Below are 20,712 nucleotides of genomic sequence, written 5' to 3' on the forward strand. Positions count from 1 at the left end.
GTCTGTCTAGTCAAGGCTATGGCTTTTCCGGTGGTCATGTATGGATTAGAGAGTTGGACTGTGAAGAAAGCTGAGTGCCAAAGAATTGATGCTTTTGAACTGTGGTGTTGGAGAAGACTCTTGAGAGTCCCTTGGACTGCGAGGAGATCCAATCAGTCCATCCTAAAGGATATCAGTCCTGGGTGTAAACTGGAAGGACTGATGCTGAAGCTGAAACTCCAATACTTTGGCCACCTCATGAGAAGAGCTGATTCATTGAAAAGACCCTGATGCTGGGAGGGATTGAGGGCAGGAGGAGAAGGGGATGACAGAGGATGAGATGGCTGGATGGCATCACCGACTCGATGGACATGAGTTTGAGTAAACTCCGGGAGTTGGTGATGGACAGGGAAGCCTGACATGCTGATTCATGGGGTTGTGAAGAGTCAGACACGACTGAGAAACTGAACTGAACTGAAGGAAAACGTAGTGAAAATGGGTTAGATTTTATCTTCTTTCTCCCTTTTCAAAGGATGGGACTGAACATTTTTCATATTTTTAAGTGCTAGGGGATGCAAGGTTTTAAAATACCTTTGTACCCGTCCCACCACTAGACATACTTACGTGTGCTAATGCTGACACTTACGCTGTGTATGTCTACAGAACACACAGAGATCTGTGAGCGTTCTGTTTAGCCTTAAGATAACTTTTTCCATGAAACAAAGAAGGTCCAGCTGACAAAATCCTACACAATCCATAGATTCACTGTCTACTCTGGTTTCCTTCCATGCTGTTTGGGAATGGGGCTGGAGGCGAGAATATAAATCAGCCCAAACTCATCTTTAGTGGCAGAAGAATGGATCGTGTGGAGAACAAAGGGTAAGAAAATCATTAAAGATCTGTGAAATGCATGACTGCCATGCCATCACCTCCCTCTCAACCCTACAGGATATAGAAGTGCAGAGCCCTCTGGCTCTATCCATTAACTGGCTGTATCATAACCTTGCAGGCCTCAGTTTCCCCTACTATATTAGAGGTGTGGGCCAGCTCTTCCAAATAAGAAGAAGCACTCATCAAGAAACTGCTGACTGACTGATACCCCTGTCTTATGGGGTCAAAGAACTTGAATGTCTTAGTGAAGTAAATGCTTTAAAAAAAATGGTGGCTATCTTTTTTCCATTAATAATCTCATAAACAACCTCTATACTCAAATATGGGAAGGAAAGAAGAACATTTAATCACTTTAAACAGTTATGTTAAAAATGATCACAATTCCATGGTAGAAGACACAAAAAGAGTGCGAAGGACAGAAAAGATGAGGGGTTGAGACCACAGAAGGAGAGACAAGACAAAAATGTCCCACGAAGTTCACAGAAGAGGAATTATTTCTCTCTCTTTCTTTAGATGACCCAAACTCTATTTAAAAAACTATTTCTAGTCAAAGGTTCTGAGACTCCTAGTGCTTCAAAATAAGCCCATGTGGTATTATTTCAGACAATATTTGAACTCACTCCTGGGTGTTGCTTCCTCTCAAAGGGTCAAATCAAACATAGCTACAGCTACTGCTGGGAGACTTTAAAGCCAGATCAAGGCAAGAACCAGTAACAACAGAAAATTAAAGTCTGGGTTGTGGGAGTTCCAGACTATGGTTAGAAGCTGAAATCGTCTGGGAACAGGTTGTCCGAGCCTTCGCTTCTTTTGGTGTTGAGTTATCCCGTCTGTCCCAGCTGTGGCCAGGGACAAGGTGTAGTATTATCAGCACTATGTTAGTATGGTTACTGGGTCAGATTAATCTTCACGAAGGCTAAAAATACAAAGCCTTTGACAGTCTTTAGCTAAAATTAGGCCCAATGTGTTTTTAGGTGAAGAGAGAAAAAATGATTAAATATGTGAAGAATTTGAAGTGCTTGCAAAGAAAGGGGCAGTGGATACCATCTGATTAAATAACAAATTGGCTATTTGGAAAATAAGCTACTGAAAGCAAATATTCCCGTGCTACGGCTTAACTATCACAATGTTCCTTAAATAAAAGTATCAGAAAGCTCCAAATTAGCTAACAAAGTCAGATTCCCAGGTCCTCTCCACTAAACTAAAAGAGAGGCAAAGGAACATTCTTTCCCAATGGTATTGTTGCTGTTAAGTCACTCAGCTGTGTTCGACTCTTTGCGACCCCATGGACTGCAGCATGCCAGGCTTCCTGTCCGTCACTACCTCCCGGAGTTTGCTCCAACTCAAGTCCATTAAATTGATGATGCCATCCAGCCATCTCATCCTCTGTCAACCCTTTTTCCTCCTGCCCTCAATCTTCCCAGGCATCAGGGTCTTCTCCAGTGAGTTGGCTCTTCTTGTCAGGTCGCCAAAGCACGAGAGCCTCAGCTTCAGCAGTAGTCCTTCCAATGAATATTCAGGGTTGATTTCCTTTAGTATTGGCTTCTTTGATCTCCTTGCTTATCCAAGGGACTCTCAAGAGTCTTCTCCAACAGCACAGTTTGAAAGCATCGATTTTTTGGCACTCAGCCTTCTCTGCGGTCCAACTCTCATGGGATACTGATTTCAAAACTCTCTTCCCTTCTTGTATAGGGACTATATATAAGAAAGATACAATAGATAATCTCAAATAATCAAAAGATGAAGAACTAGAAATACTAAAGGGAATACCGATCACACCTTCAGAGCTCTCCCCAGCATCCTTGAATACACAGCTGCTGTTTGCCTGCCCAGCCCCAACCTTTGTAGATAAAAGAGATCCATCCAGCAATCCTATTTCTGGGTAGTTAAGAGAACTGAAAACAGGATCTTGAAGAGATATTTGCACTATTATGTTCACTGTGGCACTAATAACAATAGCCAAAGTGTGGGAGCAACCAAAATGTCTACTTACAGATGAATGGGCAGAGAAAATGCAGCATATACATAAAGTGGTATATGGTTCAGATTTAACAAGGAAGGAACTCCGTTCACATGTGACTACATGGGTGAGCTTGAAGGACAACATGCTAAGTGAAATAAGCCAGTCACAAAAGAACAAATACTGAGTGATTCCCAATAGTTTTATATGAGTTACCTAAGTAGTCAAACTCACAGAAGGCAGAAAGTGGAAAGGTGGCTGCCAGAGACAGGGGGCAAGGGGAACTGGGGAGCTGCAGTTCAAAGCATATAAAGTTTCAGTTATACAAGACGAAAATGTTCTAGGAATCTGTTCAGTAAGACACTGTGCTTATAGTTAACAGTACTGTACCATGCACATAAAGATTTGTTGAGTGTAGATCTCATGTGTTTTGTCACCACAATGAGAAAACAAAGGAAAGAAACTGTATGTGTGTGGAACAAACTTGGAAAAAGAGCCAAGGAAGGGAAAAACAATCAACTGTTTATTAAACTTTTAAATTTGAACATGAAAGAAGAAAAGAAGCTGAAAATACTGTAGTTACTCAACTGGGTTCCCTAGAACATTATTCCCAAGAGATGATACATTTTAGAAGAGTTCTATGATCAAAACATTTGTTTCCCTCTTGGGTGTGTTCACTATGAAGATTAGTATATAGAAGACTCCAAGAATTCCCAGAGTAAACTGGCCTAGTTAACTTCCTTTAAGAAAGCATTTCCAAACCCATTTGACTCAGAAAAGGATTTCTTTTGGTAAAATAAATATTAAAAATCCAATGGATTCATGTTTTATGAACAATGTACAAAATGATGATTTGAAGAACTAATTTTAGGGATAGATTCCTGGGCAGGGAAGACTTTCCTACTGAGAGTTCCTCCTCTTTCAAAAACTCAAAGAACTAATCAACTTTACCATTACCTTGTCTGAAATATTTAACTCTTTTTATCATGCGAAATTCCAACCAGATGTCTAATGATCTTCCAGAAGAGCTCAAATATTAGTCATGTATGATTTCATGTAAATTAATGTTATCAGTGTGACTTTATATTGACAGAATGCTTTACAGCCTTCAAAACCACTTTAACACACATACACGCATGTCCTTCCTTCAAGGTATACAGTAAGTAAGTATAGTTAAGACTAAACTTCAGATTAGCTGATTCTAGTCTAGTATCCTTTCTACTAGTAAAAAGGCTCTACAGATCAAGTTGGTAAATGATAATGTATGATGTATTTCAAGTTATAAACATTTCTACTTTTAAATTCTGAGGCGGCAACATGATCAAGTGGTACTAAACAACAGCTGGGTGGGGGGTGGGGGGTGGGAATCCCTTAGATTTTTATAAAGAAATAGTTCACATAAATCAAATCACATGTTTTTGTCAGATTAAGGGAGACTCAAATGATTCTATCCTTACAAGTTTCTCAGGACCATGCAGAATAGACAAAGGGCAGAAAAATGGCCATGTAAAAAGACTGCCCATTTTCTAATGGTCTCATTTTTCACACTGCAAAATCTTTCATATGTAAGTGACCTAGACTTGAGTTACAAAGAAAACTGGATTTAGCAGAGCTTTCAAACCTTAAGTGTTCATTTGGCATCACTTCTAAAAATACCATTAAAACAGACAGAATGGGTACAGGTGCCCTCTTTTGCCCTTGTTGTACTTAAACACTTTAAACTGTCCCAGTTTTTCACAGAAACACTGTTCAAGAGAACATAAGTAAAATTTAACCCTAACACTACTCAATTTCAGGCTCAAAATCTTTGTATTATCAGAGAAAAGATGCTGATAGAAATACCTCTTTCTAGACTAAAAAGAGGAAAAACCTTCAATCCTTTAAATAGAAAATGCATCCAGGTATTTACATCTTTAAATGAAACTTGAGTTTCTACATGCGTGTCTTGACTAACATCTAACCAGTCTGTCTGTAGATTGGCACTTATGTTAAACTTTTTTTTTTTTAGTGTCAACTTCAACTATTTCATTATCCTTATATTAAAGATTCTTAGTGGAACTGAGCAGGAACTTTAAAGGAAAAAAAGAATTAACTGTTAGCCTTGGACATATCCTTAGGAGATAAAAGCACTGTTCAAACAGGCCAGGTTCAGCAACAATATAAATCAACATCTGTATAGCCTTGTAACTTTCCAGAGCACTTCTTCACCTTCACTGTTTATCTGTGTAATAAACCTGAAGATTTTAGGCTAGATGTTCTTACTATCCTGGGACAGTAAAATCATTAAAATAAAGCCTCTAAAACGTTAAGTAATTTGCCCAAGGTCACACTGTGACTGGGAGAAGAGACAGGAGTATAAACAGATCTCCCAGTTTCCAAGCCAGGACACTTTTTCACTATAGCCTGGTTCTGTGGGTGGTGAGGACAGGAGTGGGTGTGAGGTGTACCTTCTCCCTAAGATACATAAGTACCCCCCATTAGCTTTAGGGAGCCTCTGTTACCCATAAGAGTGTATGCCAAAGCAAAGAAATGCTGAGAACCCTGTGCTGGGTATCATACTACCTTGATATTGTTTCCATAGGGACAAATAACCAATTGGCCGATAGCTGGTAAACATTTAGCCATAAAGTATGCATGAATATAAGCCTTAGAGGACTTTTTCCAAGCTATTATTAACATCTCCTTTGAAGTAAAAACTGAGGCATGAATTGCATGTGTTTCATTTATAATAATGATCAATAACAAGGGTCATTATGACAGCAAAAATGCCACAGTTTTACTAAATGTTACAGTCCAGTGGAATTGCACTGGCTCACACTGACTTGAACAAAGGTTTACATGAAGACAATACAAAAAATAAAAGCAAGACAACTGCAACACAAAATTTCAAACTCTTTTTGTTAATGTTCAAAGTAACTTGTAGACATACTGGCAAACCCTGAGAGCAGACTCCAGATGTGTCCTGTTCTGTGCAGTGTAGGTTCAGCTGAAACGTTACATGAACTATGGAAACACACATAAAACTAAAGTACCTATAATACAGTTCAGGAGTTCAGACCCTGGTTTGTGTGAAAATAAAGAAGTGGGGTTAAAGAAACATTAGACCCTGGATGAACAGCAAGAATGACAGGTTCTTGAGAGTCTGTCTCCAGGCCTCTCCCACATTCTCCTCTGCTGTAAATCAACCGGGTTAGACGAGGTCATGCCCAAGGTCAAGTCCAGCTTTAATGGACCATGAGTGTTAAAGAATACTTTTCGATATGCCAAACAGCAAAACCTAAACATCTTTATTAATTCAAGTGAACGCATTTAACTAAGTGAAAAAAGAAAGCTGTGCAGAGGGCCCTCTGGTGGACAGCTGGACATGCCGAAGGAAGCTCTCAGGCCATCAGCATTCATTCATTCAACGACTCATTCATTCATTCAGATATAATTAATTGATGTGGGTCCACTGTGTATCACTTACTGAGTATCCAGGAGTTAATACAGGAGACACAATCATCGCCCTCACTGATCGTACAGTCTGGAAGCACAGATGGACATTACACAAAGCATTGCTTCCTTTTTGTTGTTCAGTTGTTAAGTCGTGTCTGACTTTTTGCAACCCCACAGACTGTAGCAAGCCAGGCTCCTGTGTCCTCTACTATCTCCCAGAGTTTACTCAAATTCATGTCCACTGAGTCGGTGATGCTATCTTATCATCGTATCCTCTGCCATACCCTTCTTCTTTCACTTTCAATCTTTCCCAGCATCAGGGGTTTTTTTCCCAACGAGCTGGCTCTTCACATCAGATGGCTGAACTATTGGAACTTCAGCTTCAGCATCAGTCCTTCCAATGAATATTTAGATTTGATTTCCTTTAGGATTGCTTCATTATAGAGGTACTGAATGCCACAAAGGAATAACAGATGCAATTATGACAATGATCTATGGGAAAGCTGTAAATGCCACTGAAGAAAGGATTCCTAAAATTGTCACAAATAATCTGAGACCTGAAGGAAAAGTGGGTTTTAGGCAGGGAGAGGTAACTATCCATAATCACCCTGTAAAACACGAGAAAAAGACCGAGATGAGGAAATGCGAGCTGAAGCAGAGCCAGTATGTAGTGTACAGAGGGTCACGTAGGCAGTGTTAATTGACTTTGACCTCGAACCTACGGGCAGTAGAACATAATCAAAAGGTTTAAAGGAGGGAAAGATGTGATTTAAAGATGATTTTTTAAAGACTGCTTTAGATGTTTTTTTCACTTTTTATTTATTTTTGGCTGTGCTAGGTCCTTGCTGCCGCGCGGGCTTTCCTCCAGTTGTGCTGAGCAGGGCTGCTCTCTAGCAGTGCATGGGGCTTCTCCTGCCACAGAGAGTGGGCGCCAGGGTGTGCAGGCTCAGTAACTGCAGTTCCCGGGCTCTGGAGCACAGGCTCAGTGGTTGTGGAACATGGGCTTAGTTGCTCTGCAGCAGGTGGGATCTTCCCAGACCAGGGATCAAACCCGTATCTCCTGCATTGGCGGGCAGAGTCTTTACCTCTGAGCCACCAGGGAAGCCCAGAGTGCTTTAGTTTTTATTGTAAAGAATGAATTGGAGATGGGCTAAAGTTGAATTGGGGAGACCAATGAGGAAGCAACTGTAGATGTCCAGGTGAGAGATGACAGTGGCTCATTCCAGTACCCTTGACAGCCTTCCATGGCTACTCCCAGTCCCTGCTCCCTCACATATCATCCTAATTTATTCCACACACTTACTGTCACCCATGTGCAAAGTACTCCCATTCAGACCTCCTGGCACAGTGGCAGAGTCAAGATCATGGCAGCAGTCTTGATCTGTAAGACAGTGGTCGCCAACCCTTTTGGCATCGGGGACCCGTTCTGTAGAAGTTAATCGTTCCATGGACTGAGGTGAGGGGGATAGTTTTTTGGATGATTCAAGTACATTACATTTATTGTGTACTTTATTTCTAATTTAATGCCACTGCTGATATGACAGGAGGCACTGGTCCACGGCCTGGATGGTGGGGAACCCTGCTATAAGAAACCACCATTTAGAGCTTCTTCTACCTCTGGAGTCTTCTCAAGGCTGTGCAAATGTGGCATAAAGCCTGCTGATCTGTAGATTTATCAGCCCACTCCAACAGGTGACATACTCTTGGGGGACCTTAATTAATACATAGCAGGGGGCAGAAATTTGCCAACAGCCCAGCCTACGTTGTTCCTGTGACTTTGAAGAGCACAGGTTAGTAAGTAGGATTCCCTGCCTCTAATGATCCCTTCGAACTGTGGTGCTGGATATGGATCATATATGAACTATACTTCAAAAAGGTATAAAGTTGTTATCAAAAGAAAAATTTAAAAAACCACCTCTTGCCTAAGAGGTGAAGAGATACCCCACATCCAAGGTAAAAGAAACCCAAGTTAGACAGTAAGTGCTGAGAGAGGGCATCAGAGGGCAGACAGACGGAAACCACAACGACAGACAACTAGCCAATCTGATCACATGGACCACAGTCTTGTCTACCTCAATGAAACTAAGCCATGCTGTGTGGGGCCACCCAAGATGGGCAGGTCATGGTGGAGAGGTCTGACAGAATGTGGCCCACTGGAGAAGGGAATGGCAAACCACTTCAGTATTCTTGCCTTGAGAACCCCATGAACAGTATGAAAAGGCAAAATGATAGGACACTGAAAGATTAACTCCCCAGGTCGGTAGGTGCCCAATATGCTACTGGAGATCAGTGGAGAAATAACTCCAGAAAGAATGAAGAGACGGAGCCAAAGTAAAAACAACACCCAGTTGTGGATGTGACTGGTGATAGAAGCAAGATCCGATGCTGTAAAGAGCAATACTGCATAGGAACCTGGAATGTCAGGCCCATGAATAAAGGTAACTTGGAACTGGTCAAACAGAAGATGGCAAGAGTGAACACTGACATTCTAGGAATCAACGAACTAGATGGTCTGGAATTCGTGAATTTAACTCAGGTGACCATTATATCTACTACTGCGGGCAGGAATCCCTTAGAAGAAATGGAGTAGCCATCATGATCAACAAAAGAGTCCAAAATGCAGTACTTGGATGTAATCTCAAAAATGACAGAATGATCTCTGTTCATTTTCAAAGCAAACCATTCAATATCATAGTAATCCAAGTCGATGCCCCAATCAGTAATGCTGAAGAAGCTGAAGTTGAACGATTCTATGAAGACCTACAAGACCTTCTAAAACTAACACCCCCAAAACATGTCCTTTTCATTATAGGGGGCTGGAATGCAAAAGTAGGAAGTCAAGAAACACCTGGGGTAACAGGCAAATTTGGCCTTGGAGGATGGAATGAAGCAGGGCAAAGGCTAACAGTGTTCTGCCAAGAGAACGCACTGGTCATAGCAAACACCCTCTTCCAACAACACAAGAGAAGACTCTACACATGGACATCACCAGATGGTCAATACCGAAATCAGACTGATTATATTCTTTGCAGCCAAAGATGGAGAAGCTCTATACAGTTAACAAAAACAAGACCGGGAGCTGACTGTGGCTCAGATCATAAAATCCTTATTGCCAAATTCAGACTGAAATTGAAGAAAGTGGGGAAAACCACTAGACCATTCAGGTATGACCTAAATCAAATCCCTTTGACTATACAGTGGAAGTGAGAAATAGATTTAAGGGACTAGATCTGATAGACAGATTGCCTGATGAACTATGGAATGAGATTCGTGACACTGTACAGGAGACAGGGATCAAGACCATCCCTAAGAAAAGAAATGCAAAAAAGCAAAATGGTTGTCTGAGGAGGCCTTACAAATAGCTGTGAAAAGAAGTGAAGTGAAAAGCAAAGGAGAAAAGTAAAGATACACCCATTTGAATGCAGAGTTCCAAAGAATAGCAAGGAGATGAGAAAGCCTTTCTCAGCGATCAATGCAAAGAAATAGAGGAAAACAACAGAATGGGAAAGACTAGAGATTTCTTCAAGAAAATGAGAGATACCAAGGGAACATTTCATGCAAAGATGGGCTCAATAAAGGATATAAATGGTATGGACCTAACAGAAGCAGAAGATATTAAGAAGAGGTGGCAAGAATACACAGAAGAACTATACAAAAAAGATCTTCATGACCCAGAAAATCACGATGGTGTGATCACTCACAGTCACCTAAAGCCAGACATCTGGAATGTAAAGTCAAGTGAGCCTTAGGAAGCATCACTACAAACAAAGCTAGTGGAGGTGATGAAATTCCAGTTGAGCTATTTCAAATCCTAAAAGATGATGCTGTGAAAGTGCTGCATTCAGTATGTCAGCAAATTTGGAAAACTCAGCAGTGGCCACAGGACTGGAAAAGGTCAGTTTTCATTCCAGTCCCAAAGAAAGGCAACGCCAAAGAATGCTCAAAATACTGCACAATTGCACTCATCTCACACGCTAGTAAAGCTCAAAATTCTCCAAGCCAGGCTTCAGCAATATGTGAACCGTGAGCTTCCAGCTATTCAAGCTGGTTTTAGAAAAGGCAGAGGAACCAGAGATCAAACTGCCAACATGCGCTGGATCATGGAAAAAGCAAGAGAGTTTCATAAAAACATCTATTTCTGTTTTATTGACTATGCCAAAGCCTTTGTGTGGATCACAATAAACTGCGGAAAATTCTGAAGGAGACGGGAATACCAGACCACCTGACCTGCCTCTTGAGAAACCTATATGCAGGTCAGGAAGCAACAGTTAGAACTGGACATGGAACAACAAACTGGTTCCAAATAGGAAAAGGAGTATGTCAAAGCTGTATATTGTCACTCTGCTTATTTAACTTATATGCAGAGTTCATCATGTGAGAAATGCTGGGGTAGAGGAAGCACAAGCTGGAATCAAGACTGCCAGGAGAAATATCAATAACCTCAGATATGCAGATGACACCACCCTTATGGCAGAAAGTGAAGAAGAACTAAAGAGCCTCTTGATGAAAGCAAAAGAGGAGAGTGAAAAAGTTGGCTGAAAACTCAACATTCAGAAAACGAAGATCATGGCATCTGGTCCCATCACTTCATGGCAAATAGATGGGGAAACAGTGGAAACAGTGTCAGACTTTATTTTGAGGGGCTCTAAGATCATTGCAGATGGTGACTGCAGCCATGAAATTAAAAGACGCTTACTCCTTGGAAGGAAAGTTATGACCAACATAGACAGCATATTCAAAAGCAGAGACATTACTTTGTCAACAAAGGTCCATCTAGTCAAGGCGATGGTTATTCCAGTGGTGTTGTACGGATGTGAGAGTTGGACTATAAAAAGAGCTGAGTGCCGAAGAATTGGTGCTTTTGAACTGTGGTGTTGGAGAAGACTCTTGAGAGTCCCTTGGACTGCGATGAGATTCAACCAGTTGATCCTAAAGGAGATCAGTCCTGGGTGTCCATTGGAAGGACTGATGTTGAAGCTGAAACTCCAATACTTTGGCTAGCTGATGCGAAGAGCTGACTCATTTGAAAAGACCCTGATTTTGGGAAAGATTGAGGGCAGGAGGAGAAGGGGACGACAAAAGATGAGATGGTTGGATGGCATCACCGACTGAATGCACATGGGTTTGGGTTGACTCTGGCAGTTGGTGATGGACAGGGAGGCCTGGCGTGCTGCGGTTCATGGGGTCACAAAGAGTCAGACACAACTGAGCAACTGAAATGAACTGAACTTGCCTAGAGATGGTGACATAGTTGAGTAAGATGACAGTAGAATGAGAGTGTCAGAAGTTACAGGAGTGACAGTTTCTATAACTGTTGCATATTGGCATATTTTATATTCACAGGCAAGGAAAAAGGGCCTAACCTAAGGAAATACTAATGTTGCTTATTTATAAAATAGGAACTCTCTGGAAAGCTCAAATCAACCTTTAGAAGACACAAAACATAAAAGTGAAATCAACCTATAAAAGCACTACAGCAAAGGGTGCAATTAACAGAGACTCGGAGTACCATGCTGCTGCTGCTGCTGCTGCTAAGTCGCTTCAGTCATGTTCGACTCTGTGCGACCCCATAGACAGCAGCCCACCAGGCTCCCCATCCCTGGGATTCTCCAGACAAGAACGCTGGAGTGGGTTGCCATTTCCTTCTCCAATGTATGAAAGTGAAAAGTGAAAGGGAAGTCGCTCAGTCGTGTCCGACTCTTTGCGACCCCATGGACTGCAGCCTACCAGGCTCCTCCATCCATGGGATTTTCCAGGCAAGAGTACTGGAGTGGGGTGCCATTGCCTTCTCAGAGTACCCTAGGCAACAAAATAAGGTATTGCTGAAAATCAAAGTGTCAGTCACTCAGTTATGTCTAACTCTTTGCAACCCCATGTACTGTAGTCCACCAGGCTTTCTGTCCATGGAGTTCTCCAGGCAAGAATTCTAGAGTGGGTTGCTATTTCTTTCTCCAGGGGATCTTCCTGACCAAGAGATCAAACCTGAGTCTCCTGCAGGCAGACTCTTTACTGTCTGAGCCACCAGGGAAACCCAAAGGTATTGCTGGCTGTGTTCAAAGCAAGAAGAAAACAAAAGGAAAGAGTAATGTTTGAGGGAAGGGAGTGCAATATTCACAGAAAACCAGTGAAAAGGAGCCCCACTCAAGACAGAAGCTGGCCTCCATCTCTCACAGTAAAGAATATGGTCTGCATCTTGGTCAGCGCAAACAAGGAGCATGAAGATGGAGCTGGGAGACAGGGAGAGAAGGCAATCCATCACTCGCAGTAATTTTCAGTTTCCCACTCAAATGATTCTCATTCCAGGGCACTGAAGGAACCAACAGATCCCTTTTGACACCATGTGGCATCACAACAGTCCCACTATACACCTGCCCAGTGAGTCATACTGTATGTACTGCTTTCTTTTTCAGTGTCTCTTCTGGGCTTCTCAACAATCTAGTGGGGTACACAAAGCTATTACTATTATTGTCCTTATTCTGAAACTCAGACTTTAATCACACAGCCCACTGGGAACAGGACCACATGTAGACCCAGCCATCTGACTCTGCCCAGGGCTCTTTTCACTAACCAGTGTAACTTTTCACTGCATCTCCAGCAGAGCAATGATAAAATTCAAGCCATTTAATATTAACAACATCAGTGTAAGTACACTTCCAGCAAGATGAATACTGTTAAATCAGCAAGTGCCAGGTAAACATCTTAACTGCCATATGACTCTGGATGTTCAATCTTCAAATCCCATTTCATCTTCAGACTTTCCCCAGGAGTTACAGATGAGGACCCAAGGCTCTGGGCATTAAGTAACTTGTTTGAGGTCACCAGAGGTCTGGTGATTGGTGCAGCAGAGGTTTAAATGTACTGGGATCTGTTCTGGCTCCAAACTCCATACTCCTTCTATTACAACTGGCTGCTACCCTAAATGTTTATCAAGGACCATCCTACGGTATGGAAGGTATAGGTAACCCAAATGCAAAGAGCAGAAATAGTCAATGGCGTTCCTAAGAAGTTTGATGAGCCAAACACTTTTCTATAGAATGGCCTGTGATTATGCTAACAAAAGAAACGTGACTTCTTTCTTCCTTACCTAGGTCTAAGTCTTGTGGGAATCAATGCTGAGGGTATGAGTATAGCAGAGGTGAGAGGAGAGGTAGGCAATAAAACAAATAGTGCCTGAATTTTCTACGATTCTTAAAGGAGTTCAAAGAATACCATAAACCCTGGAGTAAATGCACTTCCTTGTAACTAAGGAGTAAGACAGGAGGTTGTTAGGGTGGGGGCAAAGGAAAGGTGGAATCTTCTTTTATCATCTTTAGGACCTACCTCCTTAGCAGTCTCAGGCCTTCTGGCTTCAGAGGGGAACAAAAAGAAAGCTACTTGGATACAGATGATACACAAGTGCTTTTCAGGTTAAGTTTATTGCCTGGGATTCACCACTGACAGGGGCCAAAAGCAGTCTAAATGTAATGGAATCTGGGGTTTCAGATTCACAAACATATAGGCACAAGCAAGTCCACCAGCAGCAGAAGTTAACAGAACCTTCCACAGAGCACCATTTGTCAATCCAACAAAGGTTTACCAAGCACCTACCGTATCTACACCTAGAGAAGTTAATGGTAAACCACTCCAGTATTCTTGCCTGGGAAATCCCATGGACAGAGGAGCCTGGTGGGATACAGTCCACGGGTCGCAAAAAGTCAGACACGACTGAGTGACTAGACAACAACCGTATCTACACATCAAGCAGTGGGGAAGCAGAGAATGAGACGGACACCATGCCCAGCTTTGTGGAGCTCACAGTCTGTAGGGGAATTACTGCTACCAAAGGGGTGCTGTGGGCACTTCAAAACTAGGAATGGAGCTGAATCTTTATCACCCCTGACTTTCCACTGTTTTAGGGTGTCTCACAGTTTTGTAAAACAATCATTCATTTTAATTAAAAAACAAACCACCACTACTTACTTTTAAGGATCCCAGAGACGTAGCAAACAGACTGTTTATTTTAAGCACTGGCTTTTGTAATTTGATCTACGTCTTAAAGAAAATGTTATCTTAGTGACTTAAAAAAAATCCATCACCCATTGAAACTTTCACCTCCTAACACACTTAGGTCTGCTACACAAAACCAGTTAGTCAACCACAGAGAAGAGTTGACACCTGGTAAGAAAACACATTTTACTACTTTATTTATTCCTGTCCAGTGTATGCCCCCAAAACGGCCTTGACTGGAAGCATTAACCATTGAACAATTGCATATGGAAGTGTCTAAGGCTTGATGTTTCCCCCCTTGCTCCATTATTCTATCAATCAGGTCTCAGATTAGCTCCTAACTCCTTCTAGTCCCCCAAGCTTCCAAATAGTGGCAGAACTGGGGTTTAAGGATTTAAACCTGCATCTGTCCCCAAACCCAACTGAGCACACCAACGCTCTCCAGCTCTACTATCTCCTGTTTGGACGACAGCAAATCTGAGTGCCTCCACCGGCCAGGCAGGAAATGTCAATGAGCAAGGAGACAGGTAACGGGCATGTCTATTTGCTATGAGCAGGAGAAAGAGAGTTGGAGAGGGGACTAGAGGGAACAGCAAGCAGCTACTGCTATCAATAGCTCCAGCAATTGCTATCACATATGATCTTGCAAGTTTAAGAGAAACGGGAACTTCAATATTTTATGTATACTCCTGAATGTTAACATTAAATGTTAGTCCAAGTTCTTTGTTTTTAGAGGACCACGTGGGTCAAACAGGCTCTCAATCTTTGTCACTGTGCTCTTGGCATCATCTTTTTTTCAAAAATATTTATCAATTTATTTGGCTGCGCCAGGACTTCCTTGCACCACACGGGATCTTCAGCTGTGGCATGGGGGATCTAGTTCCCTGACCAGGGGTAGAACCTAGGTCCCTGCACTGGGAGTGCTGAGTCTTAGCCACTGGACCACCAGGGAAGTCCTGGCATTATCTTTTAAACAGCACTGGTTTGCTTCACTAAATTGTGCAGCATTACTTTCATAAGTGTAACATCGCCCCAGGGATGAGGGAAACAGAAAGTTCATTAACACCTTAAATACCAAGGGCATTCTCTTTTTCACACAGCCGAGATGGACTCATGGACTAATGCCGCATAAGGTGATTTTCTCCCCAGGGGTCCGTGGAATAACTTTGATTTCTTTCCCATAGCAATGATACCCCAAGCAGTTGCTTACCCGTTTGTCAATGTCATTGTGTTGGAGCTGCACAAAGCGAGCGCTGATGGCTGCGATGTAACTCTGCTGATTGGAGAATGCCACACGGCCGGCACCTTTGGGGTACTTCAGCTCGGGGTCTGTATCAATGCCAGCATAGCAGACACCACCATATAAACGGTCCATGATCATTGCCAGTTCAACTGCAAGAAAATAAACACCATTTGGTATAAGTGTTTAGAAGGGTCTCTTGTCCAGGAGAAGGAAGCACTGTATGGAAGAATCATGCAGTGTAACTAAGAAATGGGAAACCCAAGTATCATGAAGAGTGTCCACACCAGTCTTAGAACTCAAGAAGGGGAGCTCCTCATAGGATATTTGAAAACAAAACGAAAAAAGAAAGAAACAAAGAATTTACACACACACACACACATTTACATAATGAGAACTTCAGCAATAGTATAAAAGAAATGATCTATCAGCAACCCTCCTTTCTAATTTCTAACTGCTTAGTCCACTAGAGTGGACCCTGGGCAGGCAAAGCATTTCAGGTGCCCTAACAAGTTAATAAGAAACAGTCTACTTACTGACCCCTAGGGCTGAAAGTAATTACTAAAGTCACACTAGTAAATTAAGATTAAGCTATAGAAAGAATTAATTCTAGAGGCAATATGTTTACAGCCTAGAAATAACTCTTCACAATTTTTTAAAAAATAAAAGATTTTTAAGAGTTTATTTCAATTGAGGAATCTCCATACTAACTTCTCACACTAAATTCTAAATAACAATACTAAAAATGATAATAGCAGCAATAAACATTTATTGAGTGCTTATAATTAATTACCAGGAAACACTGAGCTGCTACAAAGCAGTAAAAGCACATCCATCCTGTACCCTGCTATAAATCCAGAGGTCTGGTCTGCACTCTTCACTAGAGCTCTTTGGTATATCTGCAAAACACCTGGACAGAAGGCATTGGGAAACTGGACATTCCAAAGGTCTGATATTCTACAACTGTCCTCATCAAAGGGTACCATGGAGAGACATACAGTTACTTACCTGGATCCAAACTGCCTGAAGTTAATTGTTTACTTGATACTGGATGGCACCTCCTCCAGGTATGACCACTCCTTTCAGGCCACTCACATGGTTTTAAGTCCAAAAGACTTAGCCCTACTCCTAGGGAATGACCCAAGAATCCACTTCCTCAAATACCTACACATGGTATTTGGAAAGGAACGGACAGGAAAGGCAGATGAAGACCTGGGCCACAGCCAGTGTGCAAAGGCCCCCAGACAGCTGAGCTACACAGGAATCAGTATCTGGGGAGAAGGAGAGCTGCACGGGCTGGAGTGGCAGGAGAGCTCTGCAGCAGGTTCAAGGGCTGAAGGGCTTAACGATGCAAGAACTCCACCAGATTTCTATGAACAGAAAGAAAGCCATGTACTGCTGGTTCCTATAATGGGCAGCTGCTGAGGCAATAACAAAGTTATGTCACTATGAAAGAAAGGCTGTCTTTCTGTCTGACTTCTTCAAACCAGACTGCTTAATACTGGTAGTTGATTTCTAAGCTTCTGTTTCTAATAGGAAGAATGACTTAACAACCAGCAGGTAATTTTCAGAAGATGAGTAAATAAGCTAGCAGTAATTAAGCCAGAGAAGAAGTGCTTTTAAAGACAGAAGAGCAGAAAGCTACCCCAATGATCCCATTATGATCAGAGTTACTGAGTCATATCGGTCAAAGAAACATTGCTGGTTAGAGCCCAAGTGGACCCTGACTTCGGTCTTGGGGCAGGATCCAGAAATCACATTCATTCAAACAGTGCAGTAAGAATCATGTCCCTGTTGTTTAGTTGTTAAGTCGTGTCTGACTCTTTGGTGACCCCACAGACTGCAGCCCACCAGCCTCCTCTTTGCATAGGATTTCCCAGGCAGGAATAAAGAATACTGTAGTAGGTTGCCATTTTCTTTTCCAGGGGATCTTCCCAACCCAGGGATCGAACCTGTCTCCTACTTGGTAGGCAGATGCTATACCACTGAGCCATCTGGGAAGCCCAAGAATCACGTATGTACCCTGAATATCAGAATTTAGTGGGTCCTTACTATGTCTCAACAACTTATGATAGCTTAAGGACTTCCTCACATAGCTAATGTTATTCCAGTCACAGAGAAGAAGAAATTGAAAGCTGAATTTATTCACCTTAGTTGTTAATGAATTTCCTTTATTAGTCAAGTTGGCTTAGTAAAATAGGTAACCTTGGGGCCTGGAAATTAAACACTAATTTCCCAAAGACCTGGCTTCTTCTGGAATAGAATAAGACAGTGAACACTCCCCGAGCCTGGTGAACGGCCAGGAGACGAATGTTGGCAAAGGATTGAATGCGCTTGTCTTCTACCCTTAGGAAGGACTCAAGAAAGTGTCTAATTTAGAGAGAGAGCTTGAAGCTCCAGCCGAAGACAAGAGCCACCGTAACCAGAGGTTCTTCTGTGGCATCTTGGTCTCCAAAGGAACTTTAGGGATCCGCAGATGCCAGAGACAGCACCTTCCACAAGCACTTTGTGAATCTGGCTGTTGGAAAATCACCTTCTTGGCCCAAAGATTCAGTCATGGCTGATGCTACTGGCAGTTAAGCAGTTCTGATAGGAAAAAGAAACCCTCATTCACTTAGGCTTTTAGGAAAATTATATAAATTAATAATTTCCACTTAGAAGCTTATGTGCAGTCATTTTCTTGGCCACCCAAAAGTTTGCAGGCATTTGAGCCAATGAAGTCTTATTCAAGTGAAGGACAATTTATTGAGAAGCTAGAAGAATTGAAGGTGACTACAGAAAGTTTTGGGGAGGGAAGAATATGAAGACTACTCATTTCTCTACCTTAACCTGTATTTTAGCTACAAAAACCTCAATAGTCTGATGATCCTTGAAGAAAAGTAAATAATAACTCAACAACTGCTGTTTGTATTTGGTCCTTACTCAATCAGCAAGTCCTCATTAAAAGTGTACTTCCTGCTGCCTAAACTCATGCTGCACTCAAACAACAGAGGGATGTTGCTTAAGTACTAAACAGCATTTCTAATTATTGAGAAAAGTAACCAGTTGGTAAAAACAACATTAAAAAAAGAGTAATTTAATTCATCTACTATACAGGTAACTAACAAAGAGCAAGCTTTCCTCAAGTCCTACAAAATTCTAATCTGAAAATACTTTTTATACGGAAGATACAAATTCACCTACAGATGTCATAATATACAACTACTCGTAGAGGCTAGGTTTTAAAGAATTCTTTAGTGAGCATTATCAGTTAATGTAGGAAAGTTCCATATAAATCCCTTCCTCTGAATGAGGAGGAAGCTGAGCCAGCAAGAGGGCTACCATTTTGACTACTTGGGAGGAAGAGAGAAAAACAGAAGAAAAGCAGTAAGGATCTGGTAGAAGTCAACTAAAACTTTCATGGATCTATCTATACTTTATGAACTCCATCCTGCTCTTGAAATGTGAGTCTTTGATCAAGGATATGTCTTATCTGGGAAATGTAGTCAAACCACCTACTAAATGTATAACAGTGAATCCTCATGTGAAACCATCCTCTGTAGATGACAAGGACAGCGTTATCTCCCAGGAGCACGTTCTTAACATTTAACCTGAGGAAGATGAGGGTACCAGAGGTTGAAATTCAGACAGATAGAGGTGACAGCAGGCATAGACAGAGTCTGTGAGGAAGTCAGATATCTCCAAACCACTTCTCTTTTTTCTTTCCCATCCAGACAGTGTTATCAGGGTCTGTCTGGCCACCACAGGGGTGGGAAATTACGAGTTCTGGTAGCCATATCCAAGGGCATTATGTACTTTGGTTAAGATGTTCTATGCTCTTATGAGAACTCTAGTCAGCTCATAAACAACTGTTCCATGAGAACAGTACACTACTATAAATCTAACCTACACACTGGCTCTTGTGATGAGCTTCCCTGTGTCCCAGACTAGAGAGGGAAACAAAAATACTGCAGTTGCATGTGGCGTATAGTATGTCCGTGAATTCCTGTGGGTTGCGGTGGCCATGTCCTGGAGGTGAATCTGAACCCCTACTTGTTTTACTCCCAATTCTTCATAAAGATCTGAAAGGGATCAGCTCAACAGAAAGAAAATCATGATGACTCTCCCATCCGTTCCCCCCACCCCCGACCGCCCCAGGTTTAATTAGATTTCAAAGTTAGCCTAAGGCAATGTAGAAGTCCAAGATACTCTGAGAGCCAAATGGGACAGGGCAGGAATGAGCGTTCCTGAGGGAAATACTAACAGGTTCATCTTCTCAGATTTTAAATCATGAATCCAGAAGCTCCATGTCTCCCCTTTGGAAATAACAAAGCAGACAGGCAAGAGGCATAAGGCACCTCAGGGTGACCGAGAGGCCTGCGCTTCGGAAAGAAAGGAATTGCCGAGTTGTATCACAAAAGCGGTTCACGTATCTTCAGTAGAGGAAATGCTCATAAGCTTCCACTCTGCATGAGATGTTGGGAAGTTATGAATATTTTCAAATAAATGGTATGAACAACCAACTAAGTCTGAGCAATAAGAGCATTTAAGTTGATTAAATCGAGCTGGTACCAGGCTGACTGTTATTACTGTTACGGAGACAGAATCTCAGAACTCAGCTTCTGATAAAGCAGCTTCCTTCTGTGTAAAGAGTCCCAGACTTGAATTCTGGAGATCTGAGTTTGAGCCTTAGCTTTTTTAATTGTTGTGGTCTTGACTAATCACCCCCTTTGAACTCTGCTTCCTTCTCTCTATGACGAAAAGTCTACCACTTACAACCTCACAAGGTTTTCATGAGGATTAAACATATATGACAACTCTGGGCATACTGTTGGGCACAGAGCAGCGCTCAATGTTTCGTTTTGCCCAGGGGTTTTTTTTCTTTAACATTTGCTTAACTCATAAATCTTTGCTTAACATTAACTTGGCCTGGTTTCTGCTCCATAAGCACCAGTTCATCCCAGTCTTACTTAATGTTATTCAAACTGCCACAGATATGGCAACCTTTGACATCAGCTATGGGTGAGGGTGTGCCTTCCTAGAGGAGGGAGCTCACAAATACCAATCAACACTAGAAAATCCTTAATCTTAAGGGCAGTGTGGTGAATGAAGTCAGTATGCCAATTCTGGAGTTTATCTGAGATAAGTCATTCTGAACTTGGGACTGGGTGAAAGAAAAAGCTTCTAGTGCTGACCAATTTGACATAAGATGATTTGTGTCTGCCACCACTTCACTCAACAAAAA

The 20,712-nt window shown here is 42.0% G+C and overlaps 1 protein-coding gene across 3 annotated transcripts in view; it reads right to left on the minus strand.

Moving 5' to 3' along the window:
* CPEB3 (cytoplasmic polyadenylation element binding protein 3) overlaps positions 1-20,712 on the minus strand; it is a 149,672-nt gene that overhangs the window by 12,380 nt on the left and 116,580 nt on the right. For all 3 annotated transcript variants that reach the window (XM_068961515.1, XM_068961514.1, XM_068961513.1), the window contains one exon: positions 15,459-15,640. In XM_068961515.1, coding sequence (XP_068817616.1) covers positions 15,459-15,640 — 182 coding nt within the window. The remainder of the gene's footprint in view (positions 1-15,458; positions 15,641-20,712) is intronic.

Source organism: Capricornis sumatraensis, chromosome 23 (assembly GCF_032405125.1).
Source record: "Capricornis sumatraensis isolate serow.1 chromosome 23, serow.2, whole genome shotgun sequence".
In the NCBI taxonomy this organism is placed as follows: Eukaryota; Metazoa; Chordata; class Mammalia; order Artiodactyla; family Bovidae; genus Capricornis; species Capricornis sumatraensis.